We start from the raw sequence: 20,101 nt of genomic DNA on the forward strand, positions 1-20,101 counted from the left end.
GTTAGTTGTTCAATACTATTACAATTGGGTGTTCATTGATATTTGGGTTGAATATTCAAAGTAAGGTTAATCCAAATTTTTTACAAGTATATTTTTTGAATGGTCAGTTGACCATGGAACCTCTCAAGTAGAGCCGCCTCTAAATTCAGAAATCTCGATTCGATGGAAAGTGGAGAGGAAAGGGAGTATCAGTAGTGAACCCTAGTTCCCATCTTGCCCAGAGACATCCCAATCAACATGCCCATCTTCCTCTGGAAACTAGCACAAACCTGATACATCTCCAACTGCGCGTGGCATTTCAATTGGCCAAGGTATGACAGACGTGACAGGTGCTCCAGCTGGACAATAGGCCAGGATGCAGCTGATCAGGGGAAGGAGAAGTTGAGCTGAATCGTTTGTGAGTTGTTATAGTTTGCTAGTCTGTTTTGCGAGAAATTTTCCAGTATCGAATGGGTACCATGTGGTGTCCGTTCGAATTTGGGGGAGAATGATGGAGTGAGAGAAAAGAGAGGATTTCAATCTGGACCGTTCAAAAGTACATTGGACGGCTTGGATGTGCCAACCGGACACCACGTGGAATATACCCACCCGGCACCATAAATTTTCTCCTGTTTTGCTTTCCAAATTCTGACTGTTAGCATTTCCGTTTTCGTTTTGCGTGTATAAAGGGGGAGGAATGGTAGTGACTGAAGCTAGCAATTAGCTCCCCTTTGGCTACTTGGGTAAGAAATGAAAAAGAAAGGGTGTGATTTTTCTTAATGATAAGAAAAGAAAAGAATATGTTATCTTACCATCTCATTTCGATAGACCTTCCCCTTTCTTTTCTCATCAAATCTCACAACTTTTGGTCAGAAAGAAAAATGGCTCCATAAAGGTCCATTTGAGTACCGAGAAAAATAAAATGGAAATTGAATATGATAGAAAGTGAAGTAAAAGAAAAGAAAAAGAAAAATTATTTTTTTCTCACATCTGTTTGATTAGAATGCAAATTTTGTAAGAAAATAATAGAGAAAATAAGATATCCTTGTTTGGATGGAATAAAATTGCCGAAATTAGAAGAGAGAAGGTGAAGGGAAAAGGATGAAGAAGGAAGGAAGAGCATTTGTTGCTGATTTTCACGAGAAAATAAAATTTTCCTGCACATTTTGTGAGAAAAATTAAAACAAGCTCTCATCCTTTAGAGGGTTGTACAGGTAAAGTTCTTTCTACCATTTTCTAAGATATTCTTGCTAAATGAACAAACACACAAAAAAAATTCTCTTTCTTGCATTTTCTATCATTATCTCGCTAATCAAACGGACCCTAAGAGCATCTCCACCTCTTACTCAAATTTAAGTAAAAATATGAGTAAAAGCTTTTATTTAATGTTGGGTGTTTCAATAGGTAAACTCAAACCTAAGCACAAATATGCACAAGTTTGGGTAAAAACTTCATTAATGGCAATATTGTAAATTTAAAAATGTAAAATTTGCCTTCAAATTTGAGTCTAACCAAGTTGAGTAGAGGAGAGTTTTGGGTGGTTTTACTCAAATTTGAGTTTGAGTCAAGATTTGAAGTAAGAAGTGGAGATGCTCTCAATGTTCTAAAAGTTTCCGCCTAGGACCGATTAGGCGGGGGTCAAACGCTTAGGCGATTAAGTGGCCGACTAGTCCCCGTCTAGGGTCAAACGCTTAGGCGATTAAATGGCCGACTTGGGAGTGCCTAGCGTCTTTTAGAACCTTGGATGCTCTAAAGGTTCTTTGATTCCAAGGTTCTTGATTCTCACCAACTCTCATTGTAGCCGGTTCTAAGTCATCAATAAAATCTTTCTTTCTATCCTCTTCTTCTTCCCCATTCGTCCATCTTTTTCTGTAATTTCACTGTTTCAACTACCAGTTCTATCAAAACCCTAGGTAAGAACAACAAATAAGTAAAACAAAAACAAAAAGGGAAAAACAAAAATATACAACCAAATCGATGCAAATAATAAATTCCTATAAGTAAAAGTATAACGTACCAATCAGCTGGTAAAATCAACCACCGTAGGTCTGTCTACGGTCCACCCGCTTGCCCAATCCTCCTGTTTTCTCCGATTTCTCTCTCCCCCATATTTCTATTGCCTATCGCTTCTACTTTTCGGATCCCTAGTTTTCGTAGGCTTGTTTTTTTTTTAATCAGTGAAAGTCACCTTGGGCTGCTGCAGCCCAGGTGGACCTTCAAAAACCTAGAAAAAGGACGTTCAAAAACCTAGAAAAAAAAAATTATATGTAAATTTCGGTCAAAAAAATTTAGCCCAACCCTTTTTTGTTATAGAAAGAGCGTTTTTAGCTAAGAAGCATGTGAAAATTGATCTTCGTAACAAAATGGTGGATGATTTTCTTGCGGATTCTATAATTATTTAGGTCTCGTTTGATAACAGTGATAGGATGGGTGAGTTTAGTAAAATATAGTTAAAAAATTAAATTATCCGATTTTCAATTCGTTTGAGCTGGTGCGAAAATTTTATTATTTTGACCATATTATTCTAAAGGATCATAATTAAATTTTGTCGCTCTCATAATTAAGTTTCTGTTCTTTATTTAGAATGGGAAAAGAATCAATAGAAAAAGAAAGAATCGGAATTGGTCAATTGAATCTAGGGAGAGTAGTCATGTCAATCGGATCGCCAGTCACAAGAATAAGATGTCGATCTTTTATGCTAAAGATTGAATAGAGGGACCTGCCTTGATTTCCCCATTCGCGATAGATGTCTCCCCTGGGGGATAATAGATCCGAGAGGCGGCTAAAGGCAATCTTCCACTTGACACCTATCGTAATGATAAACGGCTCGTCTTGTCGTGACCTCCAATCTTGAATTGCTTCTGTTGCTTCATCCCCGTAGGGGCAGAGAACCCGTCGCTCGAAAAAGAAATTCGAAATCTATATAGAAGAAAAAGAAAGAAGAAAAAGAAGATCTAAAAACTTAATTACGAGAGTTATAAAGACAAAATTTAATTATGATCTTTTAGAATGATATGATTAACAAAACACATCTTCGCACCGGTTCAAACGGATTGAAAATTGGAGCAATTAATTTTTTAACCATATTTTTTAATATATACAACACAGTTTAAAAAAATGAAGTGCTCCAATTTTCAATTCGTTTAAATAGGTATTGTTATTCTAATCATATTACTAAATTGTCATAATTAAATTTTATCTCTAGAGCTCTCATAAAAATATGATTAAAAATATGGTTGATATATATATATAGAGGAATTTTCAAGTGAGGGATCTCTCATTTTGTTAAAATGAGGGACTTTCATTTCCCGATCAAATTTTGAAAATCCGAACCGTTCAATGCGTGCAGAACGTAATTTTAAGGGTCCCCGCGAGAAATCAACAAAAAAAATGACCGGGAAGGGCGTCATCCGAGCAATTTTTTTTGAACCGTTCAATGAAAACTGCTCGGATGAAGCCCTTCCCGGTCATTTTTTTTGCTGATTTCTCACAGAGACCCTTAAAATCACGTTCTGATCACTTTGAGCGGCTCGGATCATCGAAATTCAATCGGGAATGGGAGTCCCGCATTTTAATAAAATAAGGGATCCCTCACCGGAACCTAACTCTCTCTCTCTCTCTCTCTCTCTCTCTCTCTCTCTCTCTATATATATATATATATATATATATATATATATATATATATATATATATATATATATATATATATATACGGGGCGGTTCCGGGGACATTTGGGTAAAAGCTTGATTTTGTATAAGAGTATCCAGCCCTTGACTCAGATTTGAAGCCGGAAACAAATTTATCAACTTTTCAGATACTATCGGGAGCTCTAAGAGCATCTCCACTCCTTACCCAAATTTTTACTCAAATTTGAGTGAAAATTTGTGTAAAAGCTTGGTTTTGTATAATAGTATCCAGCCCTTGACTCAAATTTGAAGCCCCAACCATCGACCTTCGCCGCTCAGCACCGCCGAAGTTGCAACAAGTCAGGTTTAAATCGAGTATTGGTTGATGATGACGAGCACAACCCACTTTCGGCAACGTATCCTTGCTTGAGTTGACGACAACGACGATGACGGGGTATTTCTGGCGACAAACACCACCACAAAGCAGCCGTAAAGGATTTGGTGATGGACCAAATTTGGTGGCAAGTTTGTGTAAAACCCAAATTTGGTATGAGTTTAGGTAAGGAGTGAAGCTGTGATTTGAAGAGTTTTTACTCAAATTTAAGTTTGAGTTTAAAATTGGGTAAGGAGTGGAGATGATCTAAATGCACACCAAATATGGTGCACCCTTGAAAAAATAAACCTTTTAATTTATATTTTTTATCAATAAAACTGCCCAAAGGCTACACACACCCAAAATCCCGTCTTCCGTTGAAAAAAAAAATTATCCTTAACTTTCGGGTTATCCATGCGAATTTGATAGGATCTCAACAAGAACGGAGAAGCAAAACCCATCAAAAATGGACAAAGTTCCACATAGGGAATGAAAATCTCTATAACCGGAGAGTAACAACAACCAATAAAAAAGAAAAACAGGATAAACCCGATCGAAAAAACCTCCTACCGCCACGAAACTCACCTTTCGCTGAGCTTCACAACCAGCCGCAAACAGAGATGAAGATGGCAGTGGTAATTTCACTCACCGGCCTCACCGACCTCCCCTCAAAGCAAAATCGGCTTTCGCAATCACCTACAACCAACGAAGATCACAGACCGCCCCGAACCGCCATTTAACCAACCTCAGCTTCACACCACACTCTCCACAATCCACCAGAGACCCTTCCTCGAACTACCGTAAACCGTAGTGATAGGTAAATCTTAGAAAGGCGCAAATCTAAGTACGAGAAGTACAAAAACTGCGATGGTGAGAGCACTAGTGTAACGACCCGTTCCATTTTTGCACAATATTGTCCGCTTTGGACGCCCAAAGTCCATAAACTTTCCAATAGGTCACTCATCTCTAGACTACCCCAAGATGAGCACGCTTAACTGTGAAGTTCCTATGCGCTTTGGCCCGCTCTCTCGACTTTAAAAGGCCCTTGTACAAGTAGGAGGGATCTTTTCTTATAAACCATGACTTGCCCCCTCCCGTCCAGACGGAGCCTGTCATTCTGCAGTACCGCCGGCCACCGGAAAGCTGGGTGTCACAGATAGTGGCGGGTGGTTTTGGTGTGGTAGATCGAGATGGAGGAAAGTGGATGAGAGAAAGAAAGATCCCAGAAAATGGAAAGCCGGTTAGAAATGGAGTTCCTCTCCTCCCGCCGCCGCATAGGGTGTCAAAATCCAAGGGGAGGGGAAGAAGAAAGCGGCGCTAAAAAGATTTCTCTCTCTCCAAGAAATTTGATTAACACTACTAGCGCTTGCAAAAAGCGCTACAATAGGAGGTCTATACCAGTACTTTTTTTTAGTCGCTGCTAGAATGGGGATTTTCAAGCGACCAAAGCACAAGCGCTGGAATAGGCCAACCATTTTCCATCCCCAAAGCACAAGCGCTGAAATAGGCCCCCCATTTATCAGCGTCTAACAAAAGAATAAACTCTCCATGTTCCAGCAGCCCATGAAAAAGCGTTGGAATAGACCTTACGAAAAAACAAATTGATCCACCAAAATCTAATAATATTACTATATGTTATACATTTTGTGATACTCTTCGATATGATTATTTAGTTGATCTCAATAAAACAAAATAATTTTAACAATTGGGGCTGTTGATTTCATTGTGCTTATTGATTAAATCATCGTAAAAATTTGACTCGAACAGGTTTAGAAAGCTCCTTGCTTGGGATACAATTAGTTTATTGAATGCTAGTTATCACCCGATCAAATGTGTAGCAATATCCGATCAACTTCATTCTTGATACAATTGATGAACTGTGTAATATGTAAAAGATAGATAAATTTTGTTGCTATGAATGAAATGAGTAGTTTTGAGTGTTGAATTAAAATAGACTTTGGCCAGCAAGAAGTATATTTACTTTTTGTTCATCGTTTCTATATCTCTTTGGTGGATTCCTTTGTGTGGTGAGCTATCCCTTCACCCTGTATCTCTCGTTAAATCCTCAAATGGTATCAATTTGTATCTCGTTGATTTCCTAACTTGGATGGTGAGCGTTATCTTTTTTTTTCATTTTTACTTTTTCTTCCTTCCCATCCGCAAAATCCGGGAATAATTCCGATTAACTTTAGTTTACTCTTTAGTATCAAGTACTTAACGTTAGCTTACTTTGAAATCAAACAGCAGAAATGTACAGGCCTATAAAAACCATGAAAAGGGAAGTTCTAGATTGACCAAAATTTCTTTTTATTACAGTAACTAGAAAGAAGAGTGGCAGTTCCATTTATTACAAGAATTTCTCGACAGGTCCGAGGTAAATCCCGGAACTGGTACGGAATGAACAAATGAAGAACGAACGAATAAATTGTAGCCTCATAAGGCAAGAATCAAAAAATTTCAATGTCGAGCTATTTGATTCCTGTTCAAAAACATATGGTACAGGTGATAAGTATACTTTCTGTACATACGGATACTATCAACAGTCAAGAACAGTTCACTGGATTTACTATCTACGGATTTGAAAGCTAGGTTCCACACTGTGATTTCTTTCTTCGACACCTGCGCCGGAACCCATGGTTGTGAGTCCTATCGACCCCTGTCCCATAGTATTGCCGTGCTCAGGGTCGTCTGATCGACCACCCTCCTTGCTAATCCACCGTATCTTCTCGTGGTACATTGGGAAAAAGCGCATCTGAATTGCCGAATACGAGTAGTAGGGGATAAGAGCCGCGAGTACAACAAAGAGTATGTTTAACCAGAAAGCGGGTGCCGGTGCAAGGCTCTCAACCAGTACTTTGTAAGCAGTGGTAGAAACATCGGGAGACATGGATCCGTATAAGAACAGAAAAAGGAACCAGAGAGAAATACCACCCCAGATCACGATATGTTGAATCCAGGTGAAGTAGGTAACCGCTAGGGCCATCTGGAAATTCACAACGCAAACAACACAAGTGTACATTGTGGCCCCAACTATTTGGTACCCGGCGACTTTTCCGTCACTGTTGAAGGCCTGTGGGTCCAATGCCTTGGTGCAGAAGAAGAAGATGATGACCGCACTGCAAAGCCCGTTGAACATCCAGCCCAGAATTCGGCGCCAGCTGAAGAGGGCATTCTTCACACCTTGTTGGTACAACAAGGGGAACTGCCAAATGGGAACATGTAGTGAGGCAACAAAGATAAAGGAACAAAACCCAAAATCCACGAAGTGTATTTTCGCAGGGCCGATAAAAAAAATGGTGGAAAGAAATACAAAATTTACATTTCTAAAAGTATCTAGTATGCTGGTAAAACCTTCAGACTCCACGAACAGGAAGTCTATTGTTCCTGATATAGAATACTTACCACTGCTTTGGAATTTTTACCACTCCATATGGAATACTTAACAGTGTATCAAAAATACTTACCACAACTCAATTTTGGGACAACATACACCAAAACATTTTGGTGTACCATCAACGATTATTAAACCACGAATGAAGAGGATTCTTAAACCGGACTCCTTTAAAACTTATTGTGTTCCTTTCTTAAAGAGCAGTCTAGAACTGTTATCACTGATAAACAAACCACATCTTGAACTGAAAATTGCAACCAAAAAAACGAGTCATACCTTCAGACAAAGGCGAGCAGATACATCCTGGTCAAACACTCCCAAAGCAACAACAGGAAGTGATGTGAAGAGGACATTGTATAGAGACAAAAACCAATCATTGTATGCGGGTTGCCCGGAGAAAGATGCATGTGCTTCATACAGGAAGACCGTGGCACCAAACGTCACATTCTTATAAAAGAAGTAGCATATCTGCCACCAGGAGGAATATGTCAAATGAGTGTTAAGATGGTTATGAAATTTAATCATTTTTGTTAAAATGTAGAAACCAGTTTAGACTTCCAACCATTTAGAAATTTCAAACCAGCAGAATTTTGACCAATATGTCAACTGAAACAAGAAAGATAAAACAGTCGGAGTATATGTTCGGGATGAAAAATTAGTACCATTGTCGATATCCTTCTGTAACACCAATGTCCATGCACCAGTAGCAACCGCTCCAAAAATCTGAACTGAGCAATTGCAACATCACTTGACATGACCGCCTGAGATTTGGAAAATAGATAGAGGTCTCAGAAGAAGAGGACCAAAGAAAAGCAATTGAAGCATTTTCACAGTGGCAATAGATCCGAACACATTCAGCTGTTGGTTTGATTGATCACCTGCATTCCTTCAACGCCACTGATTCCAACCCCAATATCAGCTTCTTGAAGCATCCCCACATCATTAGCACCATCACCAATTGCTAATGTTGTCTTCCCGGTTCCGTCTTTAACAAGTCTAGTGACCTGTTTATCCGGGTATCAGTTATTTAGGGAATTAACCATTCCTCTCTAAACCTAAATTGGATAAAAGAGAATAACAGGGAAAACATAGGAAGGAATAAATATGGACAACTCACCAGTGCCTTCTGTTTCGGTGATGAACGGCAGCAAATAACAGATGCGCAGGCAACTGCAAGTTCAAAAAACAACTTTTTCATGTCTTCCCCCAGAGCGTACACAAGTGATTTCCCATCAATGATCAAAGCAAAGCCATGAGAGCTTCCTCTTGATGCAGTAAGTTGAGCCTTCCCTTCACTTATCTGGCGACGAACACTCTCTTTTGAAGCCTAGAGGACAAAATCAAAATACCTGTTAATGTCGTAAAGACGATGGCCTCATTTTTTTTTTTCTGTTTGCTATAGTTGTGCCTTTACCTTTAATCAGAGAAACAGCTAACATACTTTTGTAAATAAATTATCAAGCAACTTCACCAATCAGAAGAACTAAAATCTTTTGAGTGGTGAAAACAATATGGAAAATCGTCCACGAGAGTATCTTATTTGCTGATCGACTAAAGGCGCGACTAAAAAAATGTAGAAAGAAAATGGGATGGAGGGAGTAATATTTATCCATGTCTGAGATGATTAACACAATGTCATTGCTCATTTGGCAGTCTCCAATACCATGAGACTTAATGTCAAAGGCTAAAGAATGCACATTAGGATATCAAAAAAGAAAGATATATTGCCAGGGAATGTGGAATCTTGTGAGTCCATTCCAATATTGCCAGTTTTCCTATCAGGGTTCGTGGAAATCTTATGAATCCATTCCAATACATACATTCAGGCTAGGGATGGCAATTCAACCTGCCCGGCCCCTAACCCGCCCCTCCCCGCCCCGATCGGAGCGGGTTTTTGTCGTATTTTTCGGGGGGTCGGGTCAGGGGAGGATTGGTGAGCCCCGGTCGGGTTCGGGTTGGCGTTACCTTGTTCGGGTACCCGCCTCGCCCTGCCCCGAAATTATTTTATGCGTACAAAAACTATTTTTATTCTTGTATTTTTACTCTTAAAATACCACATAAAATATTAACTATTTCTTCCATTTTGCCTTTATATAATAGATTTTGTTTAAATTATAATAGTTATTTCATAAGCTTTTATTGTTTGTGCTCACTTATTTTAAAATCTAGAACATATTTTCTCAATGAAAAAAAACAAATTGACCAGGGGCGGGTAAACCCGATACCCAATAGGGGCGGGGTGGGGGCACCCATAAATTACCCGGTCCGGGGTCGGGTCGGGGGCAAGGTTAAATTTTCGGGTCGGGGTTGGGGTGAGGCAAAACCCGCCCCGTCCCGTTGCCATTCCTAATTCAGGCCTAGGCAACAAAAGGAAGTAAGGAACCCCATACAATGTGCGGATTTTTTGTTATGGTTAAGAACAAGAAACTAGCAGCCATTTCTACAATAATATATGTTATGCCCCAAAATGCCACAACCTGTGACAATGACTCATTCATTTGGTCAATATGCAACCAAATCAACTGGTTGCATTCCCAATGACTAATATGATTCAAGTTCGTCAAAATTACATGGTCACAAAGGACTAAAGAGATTTGCTCGTGTCGCAGGAATAAACTTGGTTGCTCGGAAATCTTGAAACCATGCCCCTTTGAAGAGCAGAAAGAAAGACTAGATATGTCCATCTAACCCAGCATGATTGAAAAGGCTTCCTGGCTTGAAATGTTTGAGAGAGATGCTTAAAATTATCCTCTTGGAACTACTCAAGTAAGAAACAGTGTATGTTACAGAGGTATATATTGATACCATAAGTATCTAATTTTTACAGCATATCACAATTGTCACATAATTTTCAGTCATCAGTATGAGACAATTTTCTCACCAGACTGTTCATGCCATCCACATTTTTTAAAAATCTCTGAATTGCTATTTAAACAAATAAAAAAAATGTTAATTTACCTTGACAATGGCGCCCTTGTCTCCTGCTTTCTCTAGAGATGTGATTTCTGGTGTGTCCAAGTGTATTAATATCTGCTTCATTTCTTGTCTAAGCAAACGACAAGCGAAACTGCAAATTTGAACTTTTCAGTCAGAAATGCTGAGACAAGTGCACCTCACATCACATAAGTAATATCAGAAAACTCATACTAAGCATACCCAATATTGATGGCTGTCTCCATCTTATCTCCAGTTAAAACCCATATCTTTATTCCTGCTTGAGCAAGCTTGTCAATACATTCAGGAACCTAACAAATACAGAAGATTAAACCAAGTTAGTTTCATTTTGCCACTAGTAATCTCCGCAAAGAACCTTATCATGATGACTCTTATCGGATAAGTTTCAAACTCACCCCATTTTGAAGTTTATCCTCAACCGCTGTTGCACCAAGAAGAATCAAATCCTTCTCAATGTTATCTGCCACTTCGTCAATCAATTCCTCCCGATCTGCACTGACAGAATTCTTGGCCTCTGCAAATTTCTTATTGAAATCTTTGTACTCTTCCTCTTCGAGTTCACGATAAGCAAGTATCAAGGTCCTCAAACCTGCATCAGCATATTCATTCACGTGTTTCCTGGTTTTGTCTTCAAACTCCCTTCCATGTTCGGAAAGCCTTTGAAACATGACACTGCATTGAACAAAACGAAAAGGAATGTTTACATAAAAATACACCCACCATGCATCAGAGTTCCAAAAGCACTCCCTCTTTAACATATTCTTGGTCCTTTACGGGGATTCCAACTCTTTAAGGTGGGCAATTAATGTACAGGTAAACAATGTCAAGTACAGTATTTCCAAATTTGCCCCACACTTCTCAGTTACGAATTTTGCTTTGACTTTTTAATGCTAAAAATTTTCTTGCAACATCCCAAGAAAGGAAAGGACCAAGAATACGGGACACCTATTCACCGTGCTTATGAGATTTGGGCGATTGAAGCTGTAAATTTACAAACCTGTCAGCACCTTTACAAAACAGTACAAGCTTTCCCTCCTCATCTCTTACTATTACAGACATCCGCTTTCTTGAGCTGTTAAATTCTAAGACATTTAAAAGTTTATACACCCTGCAAAAAAGAAAGTACTAACGTCAAGTTTAATTGTACTCAAGTTCATTAACGTGGTTGATGTGCAAGAGCAATGCCAAAGCTTGAAAGATATGTTAATGCATCAATGTGTCTGTATACATGTAATTCACAGTTCAATCATCACCTATCCAGCCAGATATAATCTGGAAACTAAGACAATGCCAATCAGGTTTAAACTCCAATTGGTCAACTTTTGAACTTCTGCGACCCTAAAAATTTGAGATGGAAGTATTCACCGGGTATCCATCTTGAAAGCCTGAGCAGCAAACCGAGGTAATGCAGAAGCTAAACAGAGTTCTGGTGCTCTTCCCAACATTACATGGACTCTTCTAAGTATACAAAACAGGTCAGTATTGACACTTGGGCAAGGGTTTTGTGTTTGGCCTACATAGATGACAATCATCCACAAAAGTATTTGTAGGAACTTATGTGTACTTTGTACGTGTGCATAAACATCATCTATCATGTGTCTCTCTTTATCCTTAGAAAAGACACTGAGCAGCACCCGAAAACATTACCGAAGCCTATTTCCTAATAAGCATGCAGCACTATGTTGATGGACCAGTCATAAGAAACCAAATACCCATGTTGGACATGTAACAGCATGACAAGGATGTGGGTATGTGTCTGATAAATAATAATCTTTATAGGCCTATTTTTGTGGCAATGTGGCATAATATTTTGACACTATAGCTAACACCATTTTTTCACACTCAACACATTGAAATACAAAGACAACTATCCTTTCCACAGACCCTTCAGCTAGAAGTTTAAAATAGACAAGCCCATCAACAACAAAAAAAGTTCAAAATAAACAAAATAAGATCCTTTTCTGGTGAATGTGACCCCTAAATATGCTCCCTCACTTGATACATGTACCTGAGTCCATTTGTTAAGGGATATTATGACAAAACCCAAGCCATGAACTAAGCCTGTATCTCTCTTCAAAATAAAAAAACTAAGTCTGTATCTGGCTGATGTGTCCAGATAATTTGGCGAGGATGCAAGCCAAGCTACAAGTGTCAACCAAAACTACGAAAAACTAAAAGAGAATGCAAAAAACTTAGAGAAACCAACCTTTCAACTTTTCTGCCAGACACAGGATCCAATTCAGACAATGATACACTTGTTTGAGTCCTTTTACAGAATTCGAAGCCAAGCTCTCTTGCTGCGATCACAAAAGCTGCCTCATCTGGTGACTCAGCTTCATACGAAACATTCCCTGTATCTTCATCCATTTCAGGTATGGCCGTATGACATATTGCCAGTAAACGAAGAAACTTCTGTATGATGTCTGCACGAGGTTCATTAACCCAATTCCCATTCACGATCCTTTCATCCTCAAAATTGAAGCCTTTAATGAGCGACTTTGTATCAGAGGAATCGTCAACGTGGTCCTTCCCATTTACCGTTCCATTTGGCAATGGAGATCCTTTTCTTCTAGCCATAGCCTTCTCAACTTCCGTAAAACTGCGGCCATAAGCTGTCCCAGCCACAGAACACTTGATAAACTCCATAGAATTGCAAGTCAATGTTCCTGTCTTATCAGAAAGTATTGTGTCCACTTGGCCTAATTCCTCAGTTAAATTTGAAGTGCGAGCATGCGCTGGTTGGTCAGCTTCTTCATAATACATACAAATGTCATTATTGATAAAGACACTCTGAACTACTTTGACGATTTCTATGGACACATACAAGGAGATTGGGATCAAGTAGGTATATAACATCACTGCCGTCAGAAAGTGATAAAGTGCAGCTTGCGGGGCTCTTTTTGGATCAAAGAAAATCGTAGAATTATCGGGTCTCAAATACCACCTTTTCATAATACCATTTTCTAGGTCATCAGCAGTCGTAATGCCAAAATAAATTGACCCAATAAGAGCGATTGTAAAGAGAACACTGAATAAGAAGTAGATAATTTTATCCATTTTCTTCTCGATTTTGCTTCTCTTCGATGGGGGATCAGTGGAGTTTTGAATTACCTTGGTATCCGGACCAGTGAAGATAACAGCACCATATATGTAGTCAGTATTTCGGAGTTTAGAATCTCTGAGGAGAAGTTGCTGAGGGGAAAGGGGAAACTGTTGCTCTTCAAATTCCATACTTCCAACAAAAGAATACAAATTTGTATTTGGATCTTCACACCTAACAAGGGCCTTAAAATCCTTGAAGTTAGAATCCTCATGTAAAAATGAAGTGACCTCTACTGCTTGTTTTAGTTTCAAATTTGTTTCCCCATCAAGGTTCATGGTTTCAACATAAGAAATTGAATCATCATAACTGGATGAAAGCAAGACAAGATCTGCTGGAAAGAACTCATCTTTCTCCACCTTCACTATATCTCCTACTCTGAGATTCCTCCATTGAGTAGGCTCAAAAACTCCATCACCACGATGTACTTTAACCTTTCTATTGTTCACCGCAATATCCTGAAGAATTAGTAGAATCAGTATAACAATGGAGCTTATGTGATCCTTGCAAAGTACCATAAACAATATAAAAAGATTTATCACTTTGTTTGGAAAATGACAAGAGTGTCTAGTAAATAACTTTTGCCATAAGCATGAAGCAAATACCAAGTTATACAACTTGATACAAAGATTTGACAAACAAGAGTAATTTGATGGTGATTCCAGCTAACCAGCAATATACTGCACTCTTGCAAAAAGATTTTGAGGTCATGATAGTAAGCAATTTCATTCACCAGCGAGAATGTTTGGACTTTTGGATCATATACAGCTTGATGGTTAGAATTACCATTTCTATCAACAATAAAAAAAACAATCACTGATTCTCTGGTGAAAAGTAGCCCAAAGCAGCATAAGAAAATTTAGTTTAGCCAAGACCATTCTTCAAAATCAATAATGATTGCGATTGGGGATTACATAGATATAACATTGTCGTATTGCGTGTTAGTCCAACCATTTTGTTACCACTAACCATCACAAACTAATCCGTAAGTAAATTTCCCAGAATATTCCAAAGTTAAATGAGACGAAAAATTAAGAACACTCACACTGGATGCAAATAATCATCATTTTCAGATCATCTTGCTTAAGTTTTTCAAGGACATAAAAATAACTTTTGCCAATATTTTCCCAAAAAAGGGGTTCTTTTCACAAGAAAAGTGCTAAAAAATTGTTTAATCCTGATTGTGAAACTTTCTCAAAACCCCATTTCGGAAATTATAACACAAAATTTTATCCTTAATGTGAAAACAGGAAAGCATATAACTGAGAGGAATACCTGCTTTTTCCGCTGCCAATCCTCAATGCCTTCCTTGATCATGGTGGCCCCAACCACTACAACCAGAGGGAGAATAGCACTGACAGCACTATAAGGAGCAAGGGGAGTGAAGGCCAAGATGCCGGTGACAAGGAAGTAGAAATTGGCAACCCTTCTGAACTGCTCAAACAAGGCCTTGGGCAAGAAACTTGCAGCCGTGTACTTTGTACTCCTCACATAATTACCAACATAATTGCGAATCGAAGCCTCAAAGCCACCTGGTTCATTGCAATAAACTACCCTTGAGAACCCAGGTCCCCCAATCTGTGAATGATCATCATCCAGAGGTGTTTTCCCACATCTAAATGAATAGATCTTGCTAAAATGCAGCCTCCTCCTTCTCCCAGTATGTTTCATCTCTTCAAATTTTAGACTAGTGTATGTGCAATTCCACAAACTCTTCCAAATCCAAATCCAGATCCAGAAATGAAATCAAACCAACTTTCTCAATAGAAAATGAAACTCCTTCAAGAAAAACCACCCACAACAAACTCCCAGAACCACAAACCCCCAAAAATTTCAACTCTCAAAGAACAGAACTCCCCCCGAAACAAACTTAAAGTAGTACAAGTAGTAGTAGACTTAATTGGATTAAAATGAGAAGAGGTGGATTAAAGTAACACAAACCAGAGAGAGAGAGAGAGAGAGAGAGAGAGACCAGACCCAGCTGGAAAAATTATTGAATATCAGCAAAAAATAGACAATAAAAAAGCTACAATCTTTGGCAGGAAACAGAGATACCCAGAAACAGAAACATCTGATTCAGAAGAACCCAAGTCCTAAAATTTACGTATGACTAATATTCATGTACATATACAAATATATACCCCATGACACCTGTTACAAAATTCGGGTGTTTGATCTTTCTCGGCAACAGCTTTGAACATGGACTTGGATCTCTGTCTATTAAAACCTTTGACTTTGGCTTTTACACGCGCATTGGTTCAAAGACATGTTCCAATTCTCACCTACTACTACGTAATATTAAACGAAACCACTTTTACTCTGAGTCTCTGAGATCAGCAAGGATTGGAAGCTTCAAATGAGAAACCAAATTGAAGATTGGGTTTGTTCTAGCAAGCTATGGCAATTTCAGACTCACGGAAAAAATGGGGTTTTTTTTTTTTTTTTTCCGCGGGAAACTATTGGAGAATGAATCAATTGCGTGTGGTTTGGTCTACTCTACTTTTTGGTGCTTGCGCGGATCCAAAAATAAATAAACAATTATTCTACAACCACATTCATTTTTACACATCCACACTCACAATAAGGATGTAGCCCGCACACACTACACACTCAGTGTGTGTGGGCCCCACCCTTGTTGTGAGTATGAATGTGTGAATGGGTGTGTAAATGAGTGTGGTGTTAGAATTTTCCATAAATAAATACTTTTTGGTGCTGGCCACGAAAGCTTCCCAGATCAACAGACATCATTCTAGTAGGTTTTTTTTTTTTTTTTGGTAAATTATTAAGACCAACCCTCAAGGTTTCTCCAAATTACATAATACCCTCTCATGTTTGGAAAATTACAAAATATCTGCCGTCTCATAACAAATTACTTCCTTGTCGTGATGTAGCCACTATGAAATTCGATAAAATTTTTCTGACATCAACTAATCATAATAACAGTGAACCAACATGTCTCTTTTGAGTCTATAAAAGTTTATTTTCACACTTTTGCAAAAAGACAGTGTGATCCATTATAAGTAAGATTTGACGATGTTAGAAAAATTTTGTCGAACTTCCGAGTGGCTACATCACAACAATAGACTAATTTGTTATGCTACATGGAGTAGTTTGTAATTTTCCAAACGTGAGGCGCAATCTATAATTTATAAAAATCTTAAGGTGATTTTGATAAGTTTTTTTTTGGTAAATGATGTGTTTTATAGCCAACTAAACAAGAATCCGAGGGGAGAACCCCTTACAAAACTGCTTTACAATGAGAACCTACTACAAACTACTAGAATCAAAACCTCAAAGGGATAGTATTCCCTAACAAACTAGCAAAAATGCACCAAAGATCACATAATCCTTGGTTCTCAACAATTTTAAGGATGTTTCTCTATGTACAAATTCTAAGTCTCATATTTTCTTCTATACAAGCTAAAATACGATCTGGATTCTTAGAATTCCCTCCAAAAACACGAGAGTTTCTCTCAAGCCAAATGAAGTATACCCCAGCAGCAAGCGAAAGCTTGAACACAAGAGCACGGAATGAATTCCCTTTGCAGAATTAATGGCAGAATTCAGCTCATTCTCCCATCCACAAGCTGGTTGAAGAATTTGAAATTTGTTGAGAATAGATTCCCATATTAGTCTATAATAAAATGCAGTTAAAAAATAGGCGAGAAGCAGTTTTTTCTTTCTGTGAGCAAAGAATGCAGAGAGGGTCTATTTGCATACCCCAGCTCCTGAGTCTATCTTTTGTCGAAAGCTTCTTAAGACAGACAATCCAAAGTATAAAATGCCCACTTAGGAACGTTATTAGTGAACCAAACAAGAGAAGACCATTAAAAACTGGGATATTTGTTCCAAATGGCTTCCTGCTTAGCCTCAAATCTCGCCTTCAAATATAAGGTTGAAACACCCCAAGCATAGGGCTAGGTCATCGATAGCATAATAACCGGAAAGTCCGGGATCGTACCCACAAAGAATCGAATATAGCTTAATCGGATTGTAGATTTAATATGGTGGTTTGTGGCGTTTAAGACGGCCAACTTTCGGTTTCGCTTTGAAAGTGGAAATGCTAAATAAAAAGACTAGAAAAGAGATTTATAAACTTAACAAGGCAAGTCTAGGGATCGTCTATCCCTTGACAAAGGTCGTTACCGGTTCTCATTATAACTCAAGCAAGAGTCACGACCGCGTGCTCACGCCCGGAAGATTTAACTTTAACGACTACATTTATCAAAAGATGTGATTAAATGGAACTAAATCAACGCATTTTTTGCTAATGTATCTAACACGTAGGAGGCCACGAGCCCTCGGTATGCTGCTTGCCAAGACTGCTTGACTAAACTACATATCAAGGAGTTAACACCCCTCGCTTAGACCAAAATGGCTAGGTTAATGAAATTCCGAAAATCATGATTTTATGCCCGAGGGTTCGAGAACCAAATAGCACCCTAAGTCTTTAGGAAAGAGTAGCCCAAGACTTAGCCAAGAAACTACTCACACATATTGAAAAGGCTAGAAATTATACTAGGAAATGAAAACATGATTAACCGATAAAAACAAAAATAAACTTGATATTAGTAAGAATCTAATCCGTACAAACAACTTTAGTAAACGGGAAATTAACAAACGAGAAAGACTTACAAGTGTTCTTGAAAGATTTAACTAAGAAAGCTTGGAAGACATTAATGGAGAAAGACTAACCTAAACTAACTACCTACTCCTTTACAAGTGAGAGAGAGAGAGGAGTATTTATACAAAAAGACTCTCTCTCTCCTCCAAAATATCCATAAACACACCAAAGTAGTAGAAAGTTGCCACTTATGGAAAGTTAAAAGCTGTCAAAAAGTAAGTCTGTAAGCCTCCCGTATCGATACTCCAAAGCCGTATCGATACTGAGCTGTTTTGCTCTGAAACCCAGGATTCCCCGTAGACGACCCGTATCGATACAAAAGGATACGCTGAAGCTTGACCTACTCTCTGTTTTAATGAAGTATCGATACTCCAATAACCGTATCGATACGGTTCTGTTATCCTTGCATCTTGGCCACAGCTTCAGCAGACAGCTCCCAGCAGCTTCACAGCTCCTCAGCATCTTATTTTCATTCTCTAAACTTAAGTAAAGACTACATTTTAAACTTTTCTTTTACATTTTCTTTACTTTAATTTATTTAATGTAAATAAGAAAGTACCCCCCATTTGGAAACAATGGCATTACCAGAATTTCGAGATTCCAATTAAATCAAAATGTCAACCCCTCACTTTTAGTACAAAACTGAAAACTGCACATTTTTCATACGAGGAAATGGCTCAAAACATGACCTTGCTCTTCAAATAAAACCTTGCAACTTTGTAGTTACTCTTAGAAAAATTCAAGGATCAATTACCGCCATTTTTTATCTCGAAAATCGAAACTTTTTCAGAAAGTCATTTTTCCATACTTAGACAAATTTTAAGGGGCCGACAGGGTCTTCGAGTACTTGGAAGCACTTGGGTCATCCATGGCGTTGAAATGCACCTTATTTGCATGTTTTATCTGAAAACACTAAAAACATACCTTACGTGCAATATTGCTATAAAGACTAAATAAAAGCAAGATAAAACAACATAAAACGGGACTAATCGCACCAGATATCTACAATATTGGGTGCTCATCACTTCCCATGATAGTTTTACTCTCTTTTGTTTTGGAATATCTACTAGAACTCCCATTTCTTACAACCAAACTTATGACCGATTCGTCACATTAGTATAGGCTTCATTGCTTTGATGATCAGAAACATTCACCTTAGAGAGTGCATCGAAAATAACACTAATACTTTGGTGACCCCATTTGGGTACTATATATGTAATGTATCAAAACATTTATGGGTAAATTATTTGACATGTAATGTAGAGGAGCATATTTTACCAATGCAATGCTGACACATCATATGTTATCAAGTATCCACAATGTGGTCATCATAATATTGTTCTGAAAAATAATAAGAGCACAAAAGTTCATGTTTATAGAATGCCGATAAGTGCATCATCAAAATAGAAAAAAATAATAACTCACATAGAAGCTAAATGTGTTCAAATTATGCATTTATCAAAATCAGATAAAAAATAAATTTTGGTGTGACCAATAATTCTAACGTGGTCTATGACATGAACACTTTCGATCATTAAAATGATGGAACCTATATGCTGATATGACAAATCGGTTGTACGTTGGGTTGTACAAATGAGAGTCGAGTAGACCTTCCCTTTTTATCTAGAAGTTTTATTAAACAAATTTTTCTATTTTTTGAAAAGAAATTAAACACATAATTGAATGTATATGGATATAAACTAGTACAAGGGATGACAATTCCATCAGAATCGATTGACACCCAAAATGATCCACATCGATTGTGAAGGTTTTTATCACATACGTGGGTTCAGTTTTGATTTCTATTCTTAAACAATTGAAGGGTTTCGGTTCAGTTGAATTTTATACAACCCACAAACCAAAATCAAAACTTGATTGATCATAATTATATTAACATAAATGCCCCCATATAAATGAAGTAGAAATTACTCGTGCCTAAGGCACTTGACATTAAAAAAAAAAAATTGTCTTAATTTTTTTGAAAAAAGTTCCAATACACATCGTTGGTAAAGATTTAGAAATCTAGTGATCGACCTTCTTAGACAGTAATCT

At 38.1% G+C, this 20,101-nt stretch overlaps 1 protein-coding gene across 1 annotated transcript; it reads right to left on the reverse strand.

Annotated features, from left to right (window-relative positions):
* Positions 1-6,269: 6,269 nt before the first annotated feature.
* On the reverse strand, positions 6,270-15,911 carry LOC131310641 (putative phospholipid-transporting ATPase 9). Its single transcript, XM_058337783.1, has 11 exons — positions 14,701-15,911; positions 12,532-13,883; positions 11,323-11,433; positions 10,721-10,997; positions 10,527-10,615; positions 10,329-10,437; positions 8,488-8,697; positions 8,249-8,374; positions 8,033-8,131; positions 7,647-7,838; positions 6,270-7,181 (listed from the first exon to the last, which is right to left on the reverse strand). Exons 1-11 carry the CDS (start codon positions 15,094-15,096, stop codon positions 6,546-6,548), a joined length of 3,597 nt encoding a protein of 1,198 aa, XP_058193766.1. The 5' UTR covers positions 15,097-15,911; the 3' UTR covers positions 6,270-6,545.
* Positions 15,912-20,101: the final 4,190 nt, after the last annotated feature.

This window comes from Rhododendron vialii, chromosome 12a (genome assembly GCF_030253575.1).
Source record: "Rhododendron vialii isolate Sample 1 chromosome 12a, ASM3025357v1".
NCBI classification, from domain to species: Eukaryota; Viridiplantae; Streptophyta; class Magnoliopsida; order Ericales; family Ericaceae; genus Rhododendron; species Rhododendron vialii.

Excerpts from the sequence above, each read along its gene's own strand:
- LOC131310641 (XM_058337783.1), bottom strand. The coding sequence starts at position 15,096 with ATGAAACATACTGGGAGAAGGAGGAGGCTGCATTTTAGCAAGATCTAT. Across the intron at positions 13,884-14,700 it reads ATTGGCAGCGGAAAAAGCAG|GATATTGCGGTGAACAATAG; the intron begins GTATTCCTCTCA and ends CTAATTCTTCAG. Across the intron at positions 11,434-12,531 it reads TCTGGCAGAAAAGTTGAAAG|GGTGTATAAACTTTTAAATG; the intron begins GTTGGTTTCTCT and ends TCTTTTTTGCAG.